Source organism: Lepidochelys kempii, chromosome 2 (assembly GCF_965140285.1).
Source record: "Lepidochelys kempii isolate rLepKem1 chromosome 2, rLepKem1.hap1, whole genome shotgun sequence".
Taxonomy (NCBI): Eukaryota; Metazoa; Chordata; order Testudines; family Cheloniidae; genus Lepidochelys; species Lepidochelys kempii.
The window spans coordinates 36,604,090-36,620,998 of record NC_136381.1 but is presented as its reverse complement, the minus strand read 5'-3'; the positions used below and the strand labels follow the sequence as shown (position 1 = coordinate 36,620,998).

Genomic DNA, 16,909 nt, shown 5'->3' with positions numbered 1-16,909 from the left:
CAGATCTTTGAAATAGGTGCTGTAGTAGCCAGTATAGAGGATTCTGAGGAGCATTTGGGAAGTGAAAAGATATTTTCTGACAAAAGTTGAACAGAAAAAAAGACTCCATGTAGAGAGGGGCAGGGACCAAGGCATACAGGAACCTTCCAGAAAGAGAAGAACAATTCAGGCCTGACCTTTAAGATTGTGATTCCAGTCCAGTTCCAGGAAACCCTTAAAGAGGATGCCATAGGAAGCTGACAATTAGTCTGTGCTGAAGGCGGTTTCTGAACTGATTAGTGTGAATGTGGCTAATTCACCTTTTATCCTCATCCCCTACAAAGTACAGGTGCTTCAAAGGGATACAATTTAATCTTTACGTAGTGGGTTTTTTTTTGTTTTGCGGGGGAGAATGAGAAGGTCTAATTTTCTATGCTGACACCAAACTGAGGAAAAACAGTCACTTCTCCCCACAGACATTTGTTAGGTAGTTGAGGTTGGGATTGTGAAGCCAATCAAAAAAGTCAGAAATGTCAGTTGATAAATCATTTTGCTGTTCGTTCACCTGATTGAACAATAAAACAAATCATGACATGAATAATAAAGCAAATTAATAACAGCACCTTTCACCATAAAGGAGTTCAGAAAGTTTACAGGTTTCATATACAGTGATCATGTAACTACTAAAATGCAAACTTTGGTGTGTAGCGTTATAACCTTTCTGCACTAATACTTAACATTTAATTTCTAACAAACACTATAATTTTTTATGAGACCACGTAGTGGCATGGCTGGAGTAGCGCCCCCTTTGTGAACCTATCAGGTGCTCCAACGTGCCCAGAGATCTCCCCAGGGGGAAGAAGTCTCTGTCTCGGGTGTCCACTAAGGCAGACTCCGGTCTACCAGCTAATTGTCCTTTCCCCTTTGGGGATAGGGTATTGGAGAGGCCTACCTCTGAAATGTTCTAAACAAAAAGCAAGCACAATTCAATACTGGGCTGCCCACTAGTATTCCCAGGTGGTGTCCCTGCCTATTTCTTTGGGCCTGGTGCCCAAACAGTTTCTTACTCATACAACCTGCTGCTTGGGGTCTAACTGCTGCTCCCCACTGGTTAGCAGGCCCATCTCTCTGCAACTCTGCAGACAAAGCTCCTTTCAGGCAGAGCTCCGTCCTCCTTCCTGGCCGGTCAGCCCTGAATGGAGCCAGGCTCTTTTGTTTTATTTCCCCTGCAGGTTTGGTATTGGCTGCAGGTATAGTGGGGCAAGGCTAGCTGGACTCATAGGCTTGCGTGAACCCCTTCTCATGGTGTGGGGCCTCTCTGCGCTGTCACAGACTACAAGTATGGTTCATCACAGTAACTTCTGATAAAATATTCTGAGACTTCTGTAAGGCATTTAACTTAGGACCATATGATCTTCTGATTAAAAAATAGCATATATAAAATGAATTAAAAGCAGACTAAATGATAGATTTCAATAAGTAAATGTAAATGGGGGTTCATCAACCAGCGGAGGCATTTCTAATAGAGTCCCCATAGGGATATGTTCTTGGCCCAGTGCTATTCAATATCCTTGTCAATGATCTTTGCATCCGAGAGTGCTGAAGGAATTGGCGGCTGTGATTGCAGAGCCACTGGCCATTATCTTTGAAAACTCGTGGCGAACCGGGGAAGTCCCGGATGACTGGAAAAAGGCTAATGTAGTGCCAATCTTTAAAAAAGGGAAGAAGGAAGATCCTGGGAACTACAGGCCAGTCAGCCTCACCTCAGTCCCTGGAAAAATCATGGAGCAGGTCCTCAAAGAATCAATCCTGAAGCACTTGCATGAGAGGAAAGTGATCAGGAACAGCCAGCATGGATTCACCAAGGGAAGGTCATGCCTGACTAATCTAATCGCCTTTTATGATGAGATTACTGGTTCTGTGGATGAAGGGAAAGCAGTGGATGTATTGTTTCTTGACTTTAGCAAAGCTTTTGACACGGTCTCCCATAGTATTCTTGTCAGCAAGTTAAGGAAGTATGGGCTGGATGAATGCACCATAAGGTGGGTAGAAAGCTGGCTAAATTGTCGGGCTCAACGGGTAGTGATCAATGGCTCCATGTCTAGTTGGCAGCCGGTATCAAGTGGAGTGCCCCAGGGGTCGGTCCTGGGGCCGGTTTTATTCAATATCTTCATAAATGATCTGGAGGATGGTGTGGATTGCACTCTCAGCAAATTTGCGGATGATACTAAACTGGGAGGAGTGGTAGATACGCTGGAGGGGAGGGATAGGATACAGAAGGACCTAGACCAATTGGAAGATTGGGCCAAAAGGAATCTGATGAGGTTCAATAAGGATAAGTGCAGGGTCCTGCACTTAGGACGGAAGAACCCAATGCACAGCTACAGACTAGGGACCGAATGGCTAGGCAGCAGTTCTGCAGAAAAGGACCTAGGGGTGACAGTGGACGAGAAGCTGGATATGAGTCAGCAGTGTGCCCTTGTTGCCAAGAAGGCCAATGGCATTTTGGGATGTATAAGTAGGGGCATAGCGAGCAGATCGAGGGACGTGATCGTTCCCCTCTATTCGACATTGGTGAGGCCTCATCTGGAGTACTGTGTCCAGTTTTGGGCCCCACACTTCAAGAAGGATGTGGATAAATTGGAGAGAGTCCAGCGAAGGGCAACAAAAATGATTAGGGGACTGGAACACATGAGTTATGAGGAGAGGCTGAGGGAGCTGGGATTGTTTAGCCTGCAGAAGAGAAGAATGAGGGGGGATTTGATAGCTGCTTTCAACTACCTGAAAGGGGGTTCCAAAGAGGATGGCTCTAGACTGTTCTCAATGGTAGCAGATGACAGAACGAGGAGTAATGGTCTCAAGTTGCAGTGGGGGAGGTTTAGATTGGATATTAGGAAAAACTTTTTCACTAAGAGGGTGGTGAAACACTGGAATGCGTTACCTAGGGAGGTGGTAGAATCTCCTTCCTTAGAGGTTTTTAAGGTCAGGCTTGACAAAGCCCTGGCTGGGATGATTTAACTGGGAATTGGTCCTGCTTTGAGCAGGGGGTTGGACTAGATGACCTTCTGGGGTCCCTTCCAACCCTGATATTCTATGATTCTATGATTCTATGATCTGGAGGAAAATATAAAATCAATACTGGTAATGTCTGCAGATGACACAAAAATTGGTGGTAGAATGGTAACTAATGATAAGAACAAGTCAGTTACATAGAGTGATCTAGATTGCATGGTAAACTGGGCTCACTTGAATAACATGCATCTTTATTAGAGTTGGATAGAGAAAAGTAATTCTGTTTTGTGAAAGATTTTGAAATTAGATTTCATTACAATTTGGAACAAAACCCAAATATTTCAAAATGTTCCACAAAAGGGAATGGAGCAGTGTACCAATGTACCCCTAAGCCTCAGATCCTGGGTTCTCTGGGGTCCCAAGCTCAGCGGCAATCCATCTGGTAGGTTGCCCTGAAGCCATGGACCGTAGAAACCCTGGGGTCTCTGATTCCAAGACAGTCCATTTGGTGGACTGCCCTGGAATCACAAGAGTCTGGAAGCTCTGGGGTCCCTCTAGGTTGATCTGCCTGGTGGGCTGTCCCAGAGCAGGGGACCCTTGGAGCATGGCTGCTGAGAAACTGAAAGCCTGGGCTCCCCAGCAGCAACCCAGCAGGCTGCTGCAGAGCTGAGAGGGTGAGCTGACAGGAAACAGGCAGGGTACTGTGAACTTTTTGGAAATGTTTCTGTTTCCACTAAAAGAAAAAACATGTTTCATTGACTTTTTTTTCTGGTGAACTCTAGCTGTAATACAGCTAGATGCAAGGTCACACATCTAGAAACCAAGGACATGGGTCACACTTATATATGGGGACCTGTATATGGAAAGCAGTGACTCCAAAAAGAACTTAGGGATTGTGGTGGACAACTGGTTGAACATGATCTTGCAGTGCAGTGGCTAAGAGAGCAAATGTAATCCATGGATGTGTAAGCAGGAGAATATTCAGTGGAAGTAGGGAGGTGGATTTATTACTGTATATGGCAGTGAGACCACTACTGGTATATGCGTTCTGGAACTGTGCCTGCTTTCAAAAGGATGTTGATAAATTAGAAAAGGTCAGAAGAGCTACAAGTGTGATCTGAGGTCTGAAAAACTTGCCATGCTGTAAGAGACTTAAAAACGCTCAACCTATGTAGTTTCTTCAAGATAAGTACTTGCATGGGAAGATTTCTTATGGTAGTAGAGTGCTCTTTAATCTAGCAGACAAAAACTTAAAATGATCCAATAGTTGGAAATTGAAAATCCTACCCAGGGTTGTGGTGGATCCTTTGTCATTTGAAGTTTTAAAATCAAGATTGGATGTCTTTCTCGAAGATATACTACATCTGAACCAGAAATTATGGGCTTGATGCAGGGATCACTTGGTGAAAATGTGTTATGCAGGAAGTCAGACTAGAGGATTATAATGGTCTCTTCTTGTATAAAAATATTTGTATGTGTATCTGGAGCATGGGCTAGGCACACTTCTAGAAATCTAAATAAACAATTGAACTGCTTTCCCAGTGTTTGTGTTCCCTTTACATATGTTCTGTAAAGCCACTTTGAGTAAGGCATGAGGAACTGAAGAAAAGAGGAAAGGAACTGAAGTATAGAAAATTCTAAAAAGAAAAAATATTTAATAGAAAAAACACACTGACTCATAATACTTATAATTCTATGTTAGCTTCTGTAGTTTTTTATATCAGATATTTGTGCAGCAGAGTAAGTGTTCTGGGCAGTACAGGTTGTTTTCCCTACATCCTTTTTTTGTTTCTAAGTCCTTCCCCCTCTCCTCCCCGCCCCCCGTTTTTGTTTTTCCTTTTTTCCTTTTCTTTCTGCCTCTGCCTTTGCCTTTTCATTCTCTGGAGGGTGAATGGGGAATGTGGTCTTTCACTGCATGCATATTTGACTTTTTATCACTGGAGGAAAATGTTTGGTCATCCCAACTTATCTATTTAAAACTACAGAGAAAATTTAAGTAGGGAGAATGAATCCACGGTAGAATTTATTCAGTACACCAGGGAACAGTGTTGTCAAGGGATTAATCTCAGACACTTGGGAGTTGAGACTAATAGGTTCTATTCTTTCGTGTTACTAACTTGTCATGTAATCTTGCTCATGAGTAGTCTCACTGAAGTCAATGGGACCTTTCATGAAGTAAGATGCTACATTACATAAGGCCTATCTGGCCTTCTTTCCTCAGTTAACTTCTCTGTAATTGCTGTAAAAAATACATAACTAAAAGTACCCCAGAAAAGATTTTGGAGGCTTAATTAATGTTTGTAAAGTGATTTGAGACACGTAAGATGCAGAATACATGCAAAATAGTATTACCACACCTGCAAAAATTGCCATGGAAGTACTAAAGGCTCGATTTCTTCTTTTAATATTTTACAGTGAATCTTGGGCTTGTGAAAGGCACTAGGTAGGTGTTGTGGAGACTGAAATCTTCTGACAAATGGTTTTGATCCTACAAACACTGATATGAGTAGTCAGAGCCTTTTCAGTGGAATCACTCACATATTCAGATTTAAACATATGGGTAAACATTTGCAGGATCAGGGTCTAATTGAGAAAATAGAAATGTGAGGCTGATGTTCCAGCTGTTATTTTGGATGAGATCTAAAACTTGCCATAAGTGGAGCTAGATGTCTCATGAGACTGGAAATGGGATGCAGAATCTTTCACCTTTTAGATTGCTGGGATGAACTAGTCCTAGTCTTTCGTAATCAAAATTTACTATCACGTGCCATCTGTTCACTGGCCTAAGTTAAATGAGTTGGTGATCTCAGTCCAATTTCAGTTTCCTCATTACAACTGGCATTCTTGCTAGCAATGTCCCTAGAGAGGATAAGATTGAATAGACATGGACTCTAACTAGTCTGTCAGAGCAAAGTCATGTTGGCAGGGTAACATGGGAGGAGATTGCACTACCATACTCCCAGGCTGTACTTGTTCTTTGGGTAAACAGAATATTTCTCTTTCCAAAGTGGTCAATCCAACCCCTTTCATGAACAGTTAATTAAACTAATTTTTAAATGGGAAAAATACCTCCACCCGCACATACAATAATAACACTATTGAATAAAAGTAATGCATGGGAATCAGGGCAGTCTACAGGAATTAGTACTGGAGTAGCAGTCTTGATTTGCTTTGCTTTGTGCCCTTGGTCAAGTCACTTGACTCCCGTGTGTCTCAATTTTTCTCTTCTGTAAAATAAAGATAATGATAAGTCCTAGTGATATTTTGAAAGCAGGTTGATATTTGTGCATCACTTTGAAGATTACAAAAATGATGTAAAGATAAATATTTTTATGAACATTTTAAGACTGAAGGAAGCTGTGCAGCTCATCTACTGACCTATCTATTTATCTTCCCAGTTTATTAACTTTTGTAATATAATTTTGTATGTAAGTTCTTGATATAGCAGATTTTTTCAGGCTGTGCAAGTTGCAAAATGCAATGGATGCCGATGACATAATGGTTTACTTGTTTAGGGGAAGTTCTAATGATCTAATAATAGGCTGGTAAGTCAGGAACCACTGACTTTCTAAAACATTTTAAAAACTTTTAAAATTTTAAAAAGAGCAGGTCCATATATCTTGCATGCAAGGAGTTTAAAAGAGCTGACTGAGGAGCTCACTATTTTGATACTGTTGATTTTGAATAACTCTTGGAACACTGGGGAAGTTCCAGAAGACTGCAATAAAGTGAATGTTGTGCGAGTATTTAAATGGATAAATGGGATGACCCGACTAATGATAGGCCTGCCAGCCTGATATCAATACCAGGCAAGATAAAGGAGTGGTAGAAATGGAACTTAAGAATTAAAGGAGGTTAGTATAATTAATGCAAATCAACTTGGGTTTATAGAAAATAGATTCCATCAAAGTAATTTTATTTTTTTATGAGATTACAAGTTTGGTTGATAAAGAGGTAGCACTGATGTAATATGCTAGGGCTTCTGTAAAGCATTTGACTTGGTACTGCCCAACAATTTGACTAAAAAACTAGAATGATACAAAATTAACATGGTACACATTAAAAACTGGCTAACTGATATGTCTCACAATGTAATTGTAATTGGGTGTGTTTCTACTGGGGTCCCACAGGGATTGGTTCTTGCCCCTATACTATTTAACCTTTTTATCAATTACCCGGAAGAAAACATAAAATCATTACTGATAAAATTTACGGTTGACACAAAAATAGGGGGAGTAGTAAATAATGAAGAGAATAGGTCATGTATACAGAGCATTTGGATTGCTTCATGGGGGGTGCAAAGACAAAATTGGTGGCTTTGAAAATCTATTTTAGAAAGCTAAAAACAACAGACCCTATGTTGAGGATAATAGAGTATTGGGTATTCCTTTACATGTTCCTGCAAGTGAAGTAGCACTAGCCATTTTTTATCTCTGCTGTCTGAGCCCCCTCCATTTGCAAATAATCTCTCAGTAGCGGGTAATCATTGTTACTGTAGATTGTAGGCAGGACCACTGTTCTTAAGGGTGTCTAATACTTCCCATTATAAGATCCTGTTTTCAGCTGATTATAATTTTGCCAAAGTTCAGCTGTTTGGTTTGAAATTTTCCATGCTAAGTGGCTGACTCCATTTTTTTTCAACAAGTACTTAGTATCTGAAAAATCATAATTCACACACACTCAGCTGAGCCTTGATGGAATTTGGCAGCTAAATTCTCAGATTACAGCTGCACTGAGCATGTCTCTTCTGTGCTCTGAAGGGTTCCACTGCTGGCACACAGGAGAAGGAAGAATCGTTTCTGGCATAAAGAGGGGTAAGCAGCAGGGAGGCATACAGGGAGATGTGGGGGGCAGAAACAGGCTGCAAGGTGAGGAAAGAGAAGGGGGAACAGAGGCAATATGTGGATATTGGTTTGTAACTACAAAAGCACGTTCTCTTCAAGAATATGAATTGAACCCAGGAACCTTGAATTTCAGCATTCCTCTGCTGTCTAGCAAATAGCTCTGAAACCTGCTGAAAAAGTTTGTATCAGATCCTCATTTAGTGGCTTGTTCACATGGAGGATAACAGCCTTCTACTGTTATCAATAACTCCATTAGTTCAAGTTGTAGAGAACTCTGTGCTCTGGATCTAAAGATTCCAATTCTGGTGATGACTCTTGTAAAGGGTTGTTATGGTAGCATTTAATTTTTTTCCAGAATTATTATTATTGTTGTTAAACCTAGGAAATTATATTAAAAAGTTAAGGTTGTAAAGTCAAGGAAGACCTTTCCCTCATTCAGTGCAGAGGATGAATGGCGCTCAAGGAATCTATTAGGTCTGTGTAGTGAATGAGTCTGTTGTCTGTAGGACCTCTTGTCTTAATTTAGATGGAATGCATGGGCCCAAAGAGTTAAGTATTAACATGACCCTATCACTGTTCAACATTGAACAGTGTTAAACAAGCTTTAGAGAGTTTGATCTAGAGACCTCAGCATGCTTAGTACCATGGCAAACACACCATGAAAATCTTTCTTCTATTTAAGATACAGAAAAGCAGGAAAAATAGTTAAGGCATTTGAAATGTAAAATTTTAAGAGAGGCTTTCATTTTAACGACATTCGTTGTTCCCTGTCCCTTTCCCTGCAGAGAGTCTTCAGAAGGAAGCCAGCCCCATCACCTGTTTGACAGTCTCTTAGATGGTAATAAGTGTCTTTTTTTGGGAAAAGATAAGTTAGCTGAGATGGGCTGGAGCTGTCATTGTTGCTGTTGTTGTTAAAGTCCTGTCCTATTTCCTAGAAGACAAAACAAAACAAAAATACATAGAAAGGGAAAGAAAAGATAGTAAATATGAAAAATACTGCTTTTGTCTCTGATGTTGACTCTTACTACATTTTTTCTGCTGGAAAAACACAGGCACAGAAAATGGTCTTATCAGCCACTCAGAGACCTGGCAAATTTGTACCAACATTGGGCTGTTCAAGTGCATTACTTTTTGTTGTCTCTCTTACAGCAGTGTTGCAAAATACGCAGTGTTGCCTGGCTAAGTCAGACTTTTATAGAACAGAAGTCAAAAGAGAAGGATAGTAAAGAGAAGTAGTATGGTGGGAAGGAAAACACATGTGGGAGAGGAGTGTGACAAAGTCTCACATTCTGGGTGGCCTTTGGGATTTTGCTGGAGCCAGTGAAGAGGGAGATATCATATAGGTCCCCCTCTCTCTGGTTCAGTCTGGTCAGGACATCTTTTTGGCCAGTATCAGGATCATGAAGGCACAGTGGTGACAGCAGGCAGTTGGGTGGCAACCATCATGGTGTAGCTCACACCTTCCCCTTCTCTTGTTTTTCAGACAGACAATATTTGCAGTTTTTCTCTTGTCCATACTTTCCTTCCAAAGTTTCTCTTTTTAAGAACTCCACAAGGGAGTGGTGGGTGGAATAGCTCATCCCCTCATCATTTTGTTTGCTAATTAGGCCTAATTTCCAACACACCAATTTTGGTTCATTAATTTATGGTCCCAAACTGTTCTTGTGTGCTAGATATGATCTTAACACAGCCTTGAATTATATCAATAGGCCTTTTTGTTTAGACCAGTTTTTCTGTCTTCCTTTTGCACCTTTTCTCATCAATATTTGTTGTTATAGGTTATTTTAATACTGTAACGGATTCCTCAAAGGGTTAGGTATCCTTCTAGTTAGTGCACTTAGTGCCACCTCCCTGTCTGGATGTGTCTTGCAGTCCAGGTCCTCTTTTAATCAAAGGTGCAATGAGGTGGGCAGGCAGCTTGGGTAGTAGTAGGGACAGTAGTATGGGAACTTAGGCCCACCCACTCCACCAGGCTCTGAGCCAGGGTTCTAGGAGGGTCAACAGTGTCTAGCCCCCAAAAGTGGACTCCAGGTTCCGTCCCTGGGTCACTTCCTACCATCTGCCTTTCTCCCCCAGCTTCCAGTCCAGTATAAGGTGAAAAGAAAAAGAAAAGGCAACCAAACCATCAGCTGCATCTGATCTCAGCACATGGTCTTATTCCCTTGGGGAGGCTTCAGGATAGGTCTGCACTCCTGCCCAGCCTCCCTCTTTCTGAGCTCCATTGCTCCCTATTCAATCCTTTCTCCATCTGGAGCATGCTCTTCAGGGTTGGAGGGGTGGGGTTATGGGGCCTGTAATGTTCTTTAATCCCTTTTAGCCCACTGTGGGGTTTGTATACCCCATCTCAAATACTTTATGAACTTTCACTCAATTTTAACAGTTGAGCTCACATTAGGGTAAATTTGTAGGCCTCATTATCAAAACAGACACCCCACCTCATTTCTTGTAGAGGGTTGGATGGTGTCTAGTGGATGAGGCAGGGGATTGCAGAAAGAGAAAGAATGGCCTCGTGGTTTAGGTAGTTGAATGGTGCCCTGCAGAACTGGATTCTATCCCTGATTCTGCCACAGAGTGCCCATCTCTTTAACCAAAACTTTTCAGAGGTGATCACTAATTGTGTGTCCTTTATTTTATGTATGCCCAACTAGAGCCACCTGGTGTCAGATTTGAAGAAGTGTTCTTACAACTGCATTGAAGTCCGTCAGGGCTGTGCATTGAATATATAAAATGTTAAATACTTTGAAAAATCAGTTCCTAGGAGACTCAAACTGTGTACTCAAAATTAGTAGCCATTTATGTCAATGTTGGTTTTAATTGCTCAGTGCTTCGTTTGACCATCTGTAAAATGAAGATGATGATTTTACTTTACAAGTGTGAGGTGAAGAATATTTCATTAATATTTGTTTTGAGGACCATAGAACAGTCCATGTGGAAAGTAATTATGCTGTATTCAATGCAGAGATGGCATGTGGTAAATAAGGCTTGGACCTTACATTGAACAAGAAGTATACAAAGACCTATTGAATAGCTACCAATTCAGGGGCACTGTCTGTTATGGGCACTGAATGAGGTAGAGGTCATATGGAAAAAAATAGTATTTGATCATGTGATTAAAGACTTAATTATAATCCACAGGTACAATTCACTACAAATATATGGGGTGAATTAAGGTTGCACAAGGAAACTGAATTTAGACATTTCCTAACTTTTGCATCTGTATGCTTGATTTTTCAACTGTAACTTATTTTTAACATAGTGGGGTGTATGTGTGTGTGATATTGTAATATACTAAAGAGGCAAAGCAGTGATAGGAAGTTATTGATTCTGTGCTGTATGTTTTGTCTCTGATGTAGTAAATTATGAAATATTTTCAGGATATCATATTCTACCTGCTGTGTCACTGACTCTTTTCACAGACCGCTCTCCTAGTTTTCAGAGTAACAGCCGTGTTAGTCTGTATTCGCAAAAAGAAAAGGAGTAGTTCTGGCACCTTAGAGACTAACCAATTTATTTGAGCATGAGCTTTCGTGAGCTACAGCTCACTTTATCGGATGCATACTGTGGAAACTGCAGAAGACATTGTATACACAGAGACCATGAAACAATACCTCCTCCCACCCCACTCTCCTGCTGGTAATGGCTTATCTAAAGTGATCATCAAGTTGGGCCATTTCCAGCACAAATCCAGGTTTTCTCACCCTCCCCCCCCACAAACTCACTGTCCTGCTGGTAATAGCCCATCCAAAGTGACCAGTCTCTTTAAAATGTGTATGATAATCAAGGTGGGCCATTTCCAGCACAAATCCAGGTTTTCTCACCCCTCCACCCCCCTCCAAAAACCACACACACAAACTCACTCTCCTGCTGGCAATAGCTCATCCAAACTGACCACTCTCCTTACAATGTGCATGATAATCAAGGTGGGCCATTTCCAGCATAAATCCAAGTTTAACCAGAACGTCGGGGGGGGGGGGGGGGAGAGGAAGAAAAAACCAAGGGGAAATAGGCTACCTTGCATAATGACTTAGCCACTCCCAGTCTCTATTTAAGCCTAAATTAATAGTATCCAATTTGCAAATGAATTCCAATTCAGCAGTTTCTCGCTGGAGTCTGGATTTGAAGTTTTTTTGTTGTAAGATAGCGACCTTCATGTCTGTGATTGCGTGACCAGAGAGATTGAAGTGTTCTCCAACTGGTTTATGAATGTTATAATTCTTGACGTCTGATTTGTGTCCATTTATTCTTTTACGTAGAGACTGTCCAGTTTGACCAATGTACATGGCAGAGGTGCATTGCTGGCACATGATGGCATATATCACATTGGTGGATGTGCAGGTGAACGAGCCTCTGATAGTGTAGCTGATGTTATTAGGCCCTTTGATGGTGTCCCCTGAATAGATATGTGGGCACAGTTGGCAACGGGCTTTGTTGCAAGGATAGGTTCCTGGGTTAGTGGTTCTGTTGTGTGATATGTGGTTGTTGGTGAGTATTTGCTTCGGGTTGTGGGCCTGTCTGTAGGCAAGGACTGGCCTGTCTCCCAAGATTTGTGAGAGTGTTGGGTCATCCTTCAGGATAGGTTGTAGATCCTTAATAATGCGTTGGAGAGGTTTTAGTTGGGGGCTGAAGGTGACGGCTAGTGGCATTCTGTTATTTTCTTTGTTAGGCCTGTCCTGTAGTAGGTGACTTCTGGGAACTCTTCTGGCTCTATCAATCTGTTTCTTCACTTCCGCAGATGGGTATTGTAGTTGTAAGAATGCTTGATAGAGATCTTGTAGGTGTTTGTCTCTGTCTGAGGGGTTGGAGCAAATGCGGTTGTATCGCAGAGCTTGGCTGTAGACGATGGATCGTGTGGTGTGGTCTGGGTGAAATCTGTAGGCATGTAGGTAGGAATAGCGGACAGTAGGTTTCCAGTATAGGGTGGTGTTTATGTGACCATCGTTTATTAGCACTGTAGTGTCCAGGAAGTGGATCTCTTGTGTGGACTGGACCAGGCTGAGGTTGATGGTGGGATGGAAATTGTTGAAATCATGGTGGAATTCCTCAAGGGCTTCTTTTCCATGGGTCCAGATGATGAAGATGTCATCAGTATAGCGCAAGTAGAGTAGGGGCGTTAGGGGACGAGAGCTGAGGAAGCGTTGTTCTAAGTCAGCCATAAAAATGTTGGCATACTGTGGGGCCATGCGGGTACCCATAGCAGTGCCGCTGATCTGAAGGTATACATTGTCCCCAAATGTAAAATAGTTATGGGTAAGGACAAAGTCACAAAGTTCAGCCACCAGGTTAGCTGTGACATTATCGGGGATAGTGTTCTTGATGGCTTGTAGTCCATCTTTGTGTGGAATGTTGGTGTAGAGGGCTTCTACATCCATAGTGGCCAAGATGGTGTTATCAGGAAGATCACCGATGGATTGTAGTTTCCTCAGGAAGTCAGTGGTGTCTCGAAGGTAGCTGGGAGTGCTGGTAGCGTAGGGCCTGAGGAGGGAGTCTACATAGCCAGACAATCCTGCTGTCAGGGTGCCAATGCCTGAGATGATGGGGTGCCCAGGATTTCCAGCCCGTTGCCAACTGTGCCCACATATCTATTCAGGGGACACCATCAAAGGGCCTAATAACATCAGCCACACTATCAGAGGCTCGTTCACCTGCACATCCACCAATGTGATATATGCCATCATGTGCCAGCAATGCACCTCTGCCATGTACATTGGTCAAACTGGACAGTCTCTACGTAAAAGAATAAATGGACACAAATCAGATGTCAAGAATTATAACATTCATAAACCAGTTGGAGAACACTTCAATCTCTCTGGTCACGCAATCACAGATATGAAGGTCGCTATCTTACAACAAAAAAACTTCAAATCCAGACTCCAGCGAGAAACTGCTGAATTGGAATTCATTTGCAAATTGGATACTATTAATTTAGGCTTAAATAGAGACTGGGAGTGGCTAAGTCATTATGCAAGGTAGCCTATTTCCCCTTGTTTTTTTCTACCCCCTGCTCCCCCGATGTTCTGGTTAAACTTGGATTTGTGCTGGAAATGGCCCACCTTGATTATCATGCACATTGTAGGGAGAGTGGTCACTTTGGATAAGCTATTACCAGCAGGAGAGTGAGTTTTTGTGTGTGTGTTTTTTTGAAAAAAAAAGGTGGGGGGGGGTGAGAAAACCTGTATTTGTGCTGGAAATGGCCCACCTTGATTTTCATACACATTGTGAGGAGAGTGGTCACTTTGGATGGGCTATTACCAGCAGGAGAGTGAGTTTGTGTGTGTGGTTTTTGGAGGGGGGTGGGGGCATGAGAAAACCTGGATTTGTGCTGGAAATGGCCCACCTTGATTATCATACACATTTTAAAGAGAGTGGTCACTTTGGATGGGCTATTACCAGCAGGAGAGTGAGTTTGTGGAGGGGGGGGGGGGAGGGCGGAGGGTGAGAAAACCTGGATTTGTGCTGGAAATGGCCCAACTTGATGATCACTTTAGATAAGCTATTACCAGCAGGAGAGTGGGGTGGGAGGAGGTATTGTTTCATGGTCTCTGTGTATACAATGTCTTCTGTAGTTTCCACGGTATGCATCCGATGAAGTGAGCTGTAGCTCACGAAAGCTCATGCTCAAATAAATTGGTTAGTCTCTAAGGTGCCACAAGTACTCCTTTTCTTTCTCCTAGGTTTGCTTTTTGTGGATGTTCATTGAACCTTTTCACAGTAGTAATTCACTATGGCATCATAGAAAGCAGAAAACACTTGGCTACTGCTTGAATTTTTGGCGCAGGTTACAGTAAACTTCTATGACTTTCTGTACTTCACTACATGGGACCCTGTGTGTATATGTGGTCTTTGCTGTGTGAGATGCGAGTGTAATTAGGTGGTGTTAGAGCACTGGATAGCATGCACAAAGCTAAGCATGTACTTCAGCTGAAATGTTTTCTTAAAGACATTTGACCTTACTAGAATTGTTCAATAGCTATTGTGGGTAATAAATAGCTGTCAGCCTTTTTCAAGTCCTAGTAAGGTTTATTCAAACAAAACTGACTTGTTTAATTTTCATAGCTGTACTGTACACTGATGCTTATGAAATAGAAATGTAATTTAGAAAGTGAACTAAAGGTTTATCTTCTAATTTAATCTACTGGTTCAAGAAACTAGATTCACTTCACTTTGAAATACAATCGGTGAGAATTTCACTATACATGTAGACCCTGAAAATTTTTCTCTGTCAGAAATATAAAAGTATAAAATATTAATATATTAACTTATGATTAAAACACTACCTTTTTCAATTTTGTAGGTTAATATATTTCTAAAAATATTCTAATATGCTATTCTGTCTAAAGATTAGAAATCAATCACAGTACATCCCTCTACTCAATTTTAGATATTAATGTTACACTACCTCATTTTTAAGTCTTAGTGGAAGTTAAAAAAGAATACAGTTCACTACAACTATATGGACAAGTATTAAGTAAATCTAGTTTAATACAAAATTAAACTATTTTTCCCCATTGGATGTAGATTATAGAACTGCAGATAGAAACTGTTTTCCAGTACACTGCACTCAGTTGTGCAAACTTATTTTTTTAGGGTCAAAGAAGAACAAAAACCACAACCGACACAGTAAGTAAAATATCTTAAAAGTACAGTAGGCTTGACTTTTCTACCTTTGCCATGTTCTGCTTTCTGCACCTTTGATGGTATTAGCTTTCACTAATACCTGATAGGCTGCAGCTAGTTTGTCATCTGCTTCCTGATTGGCTTGTAAGAAAGCTGCCTGCAGCTTCTTACTTCATCCACATGTTAGCTGGATGTAGTTTCTTGCTGCCTGCTTGTGGCCTGGTTAAGTGTAAAACTTTATTTCCCTTACATTCTTAGTGGCTGACTTATTATTGCAGCTAACATTCCCATTGGCTGTAGCTTTTCCACCTGTATATTTCTATTATTATTGGGTAAGAAAACACTTAAACTAGTATGATTTATTTGGTTATTCAGTCACATTATTTGCTTATTTAAACAGGTGGTTTCCCTTTAGCGGGATCACTGAGCTGGTAAATAACGTTCTTCAGCCACAGCAAAAACAGCAAAATGAAAAGGAGCCCCAGACGTAAGTAAGCTGCTCTCTGTAGACTAATTCATATCTCTATAGCATTAAAACATACTGGAGAGTATGTGTAAAATACTTTCCCATTCATAACATCCTTATAAGAGCATTTTACAAGCTGACACTGCCTTTGCTTTCAGAGCTTTGATTGGCAAAGAGAAATATGCAAATTAAGTGAGGGCCCACTTTTACCAGACAATTGAGTTGATTAGATGGGGGTGGGGAGAGAATCTTAGGAACTCTCACTGCTCCATTTAATGCCTTTCCTTGCAAGTACTCTTTTTGAAAAACTTCCATTGAAGTTAACATGAGTTCTATGCATGGGAAGGTTGAATGATCAGATATGTAGTATTATATGTAGCATATCTATGTAGATACACAGTATTTATGATAAAAAGAAAAGGAGTACTTGTGGCACCTTAGAGACTAACCAATTTATTTGAGCATGAGCTTTCGTGAGCTACAGCTCACTTCATCGGAGCTGTAGCTCACGAAAGCTCATGCTCAAATGAATTGGTTAGTCTCTAAGGTGCCACAAGTACTCCTTTTCTTTTTGCGAATACAGACTAACACGGCTGTTACTCTGAAACCAGTATTTATGATATGGGTCATACATAGAATGCTATAAAATATACATCATACATCTGAAGAGCTGGGAGTTTTCCATTTCATTTTTTTCATGACGTTGAAATATCTGTAAAGTTTCTGAGCTTTGACAGATATGAGGTGAAATCCTGGTCCTATTGTAGTCAATGGGAGTCTTGCAGTTGACTTCACTGCAGCCAGGATTTCACTGATGATCTTTTTACAGTGCCATGCCACGATGGATTTCCTTTAAGGAGAACCATATGAGAAATTAACTGTTTTTGCCATTTGAAAATGTTAAGGTTGAACAGAACCTGGCAAAGCGAGGAGATTCAAAATTACAGTTGAACTTAAACCATGCAGCCACAAATAAAAAGAGAAGAAAGTTAAG

The 16,909-nt window shown here is 41.2% G+C and overlaps 1 protein-coding gene across 41 annotated transcripts in view; it reads left to right on the top strand.

The window, feature by feature from the left end:
* RIMS2 (regulating synaptic membrane exocytosis 2) overlaps positions 1-16,909 on the top strand; it is a 748,363-nt gene that overhangs the window by 105,094 nt on the left and 626,360 nt on the right. For 30 of the 41 annotated variants that reach the window (XM_078851433.1, XM_078851460.1, XM_078851434.1 and 27 more), the window contains exons 2-3: positions 15,420-15,452; positions 15,850-15,936. The exons of the other annotated variants lie outside the window; for them this stretch is intronic. In XM_078851433.1, coding sequence (XP_078707559.1) covers positions 15,420-15,452; positions 15,850-15,936 — 120 coding nt within the window. The remainder of the gene's footprint in view (positions 1-15,419; positions 15,453-15,849; positions 15,937-16,909) is intronic. 41 annotated transcript variants of the gene reach the window in all.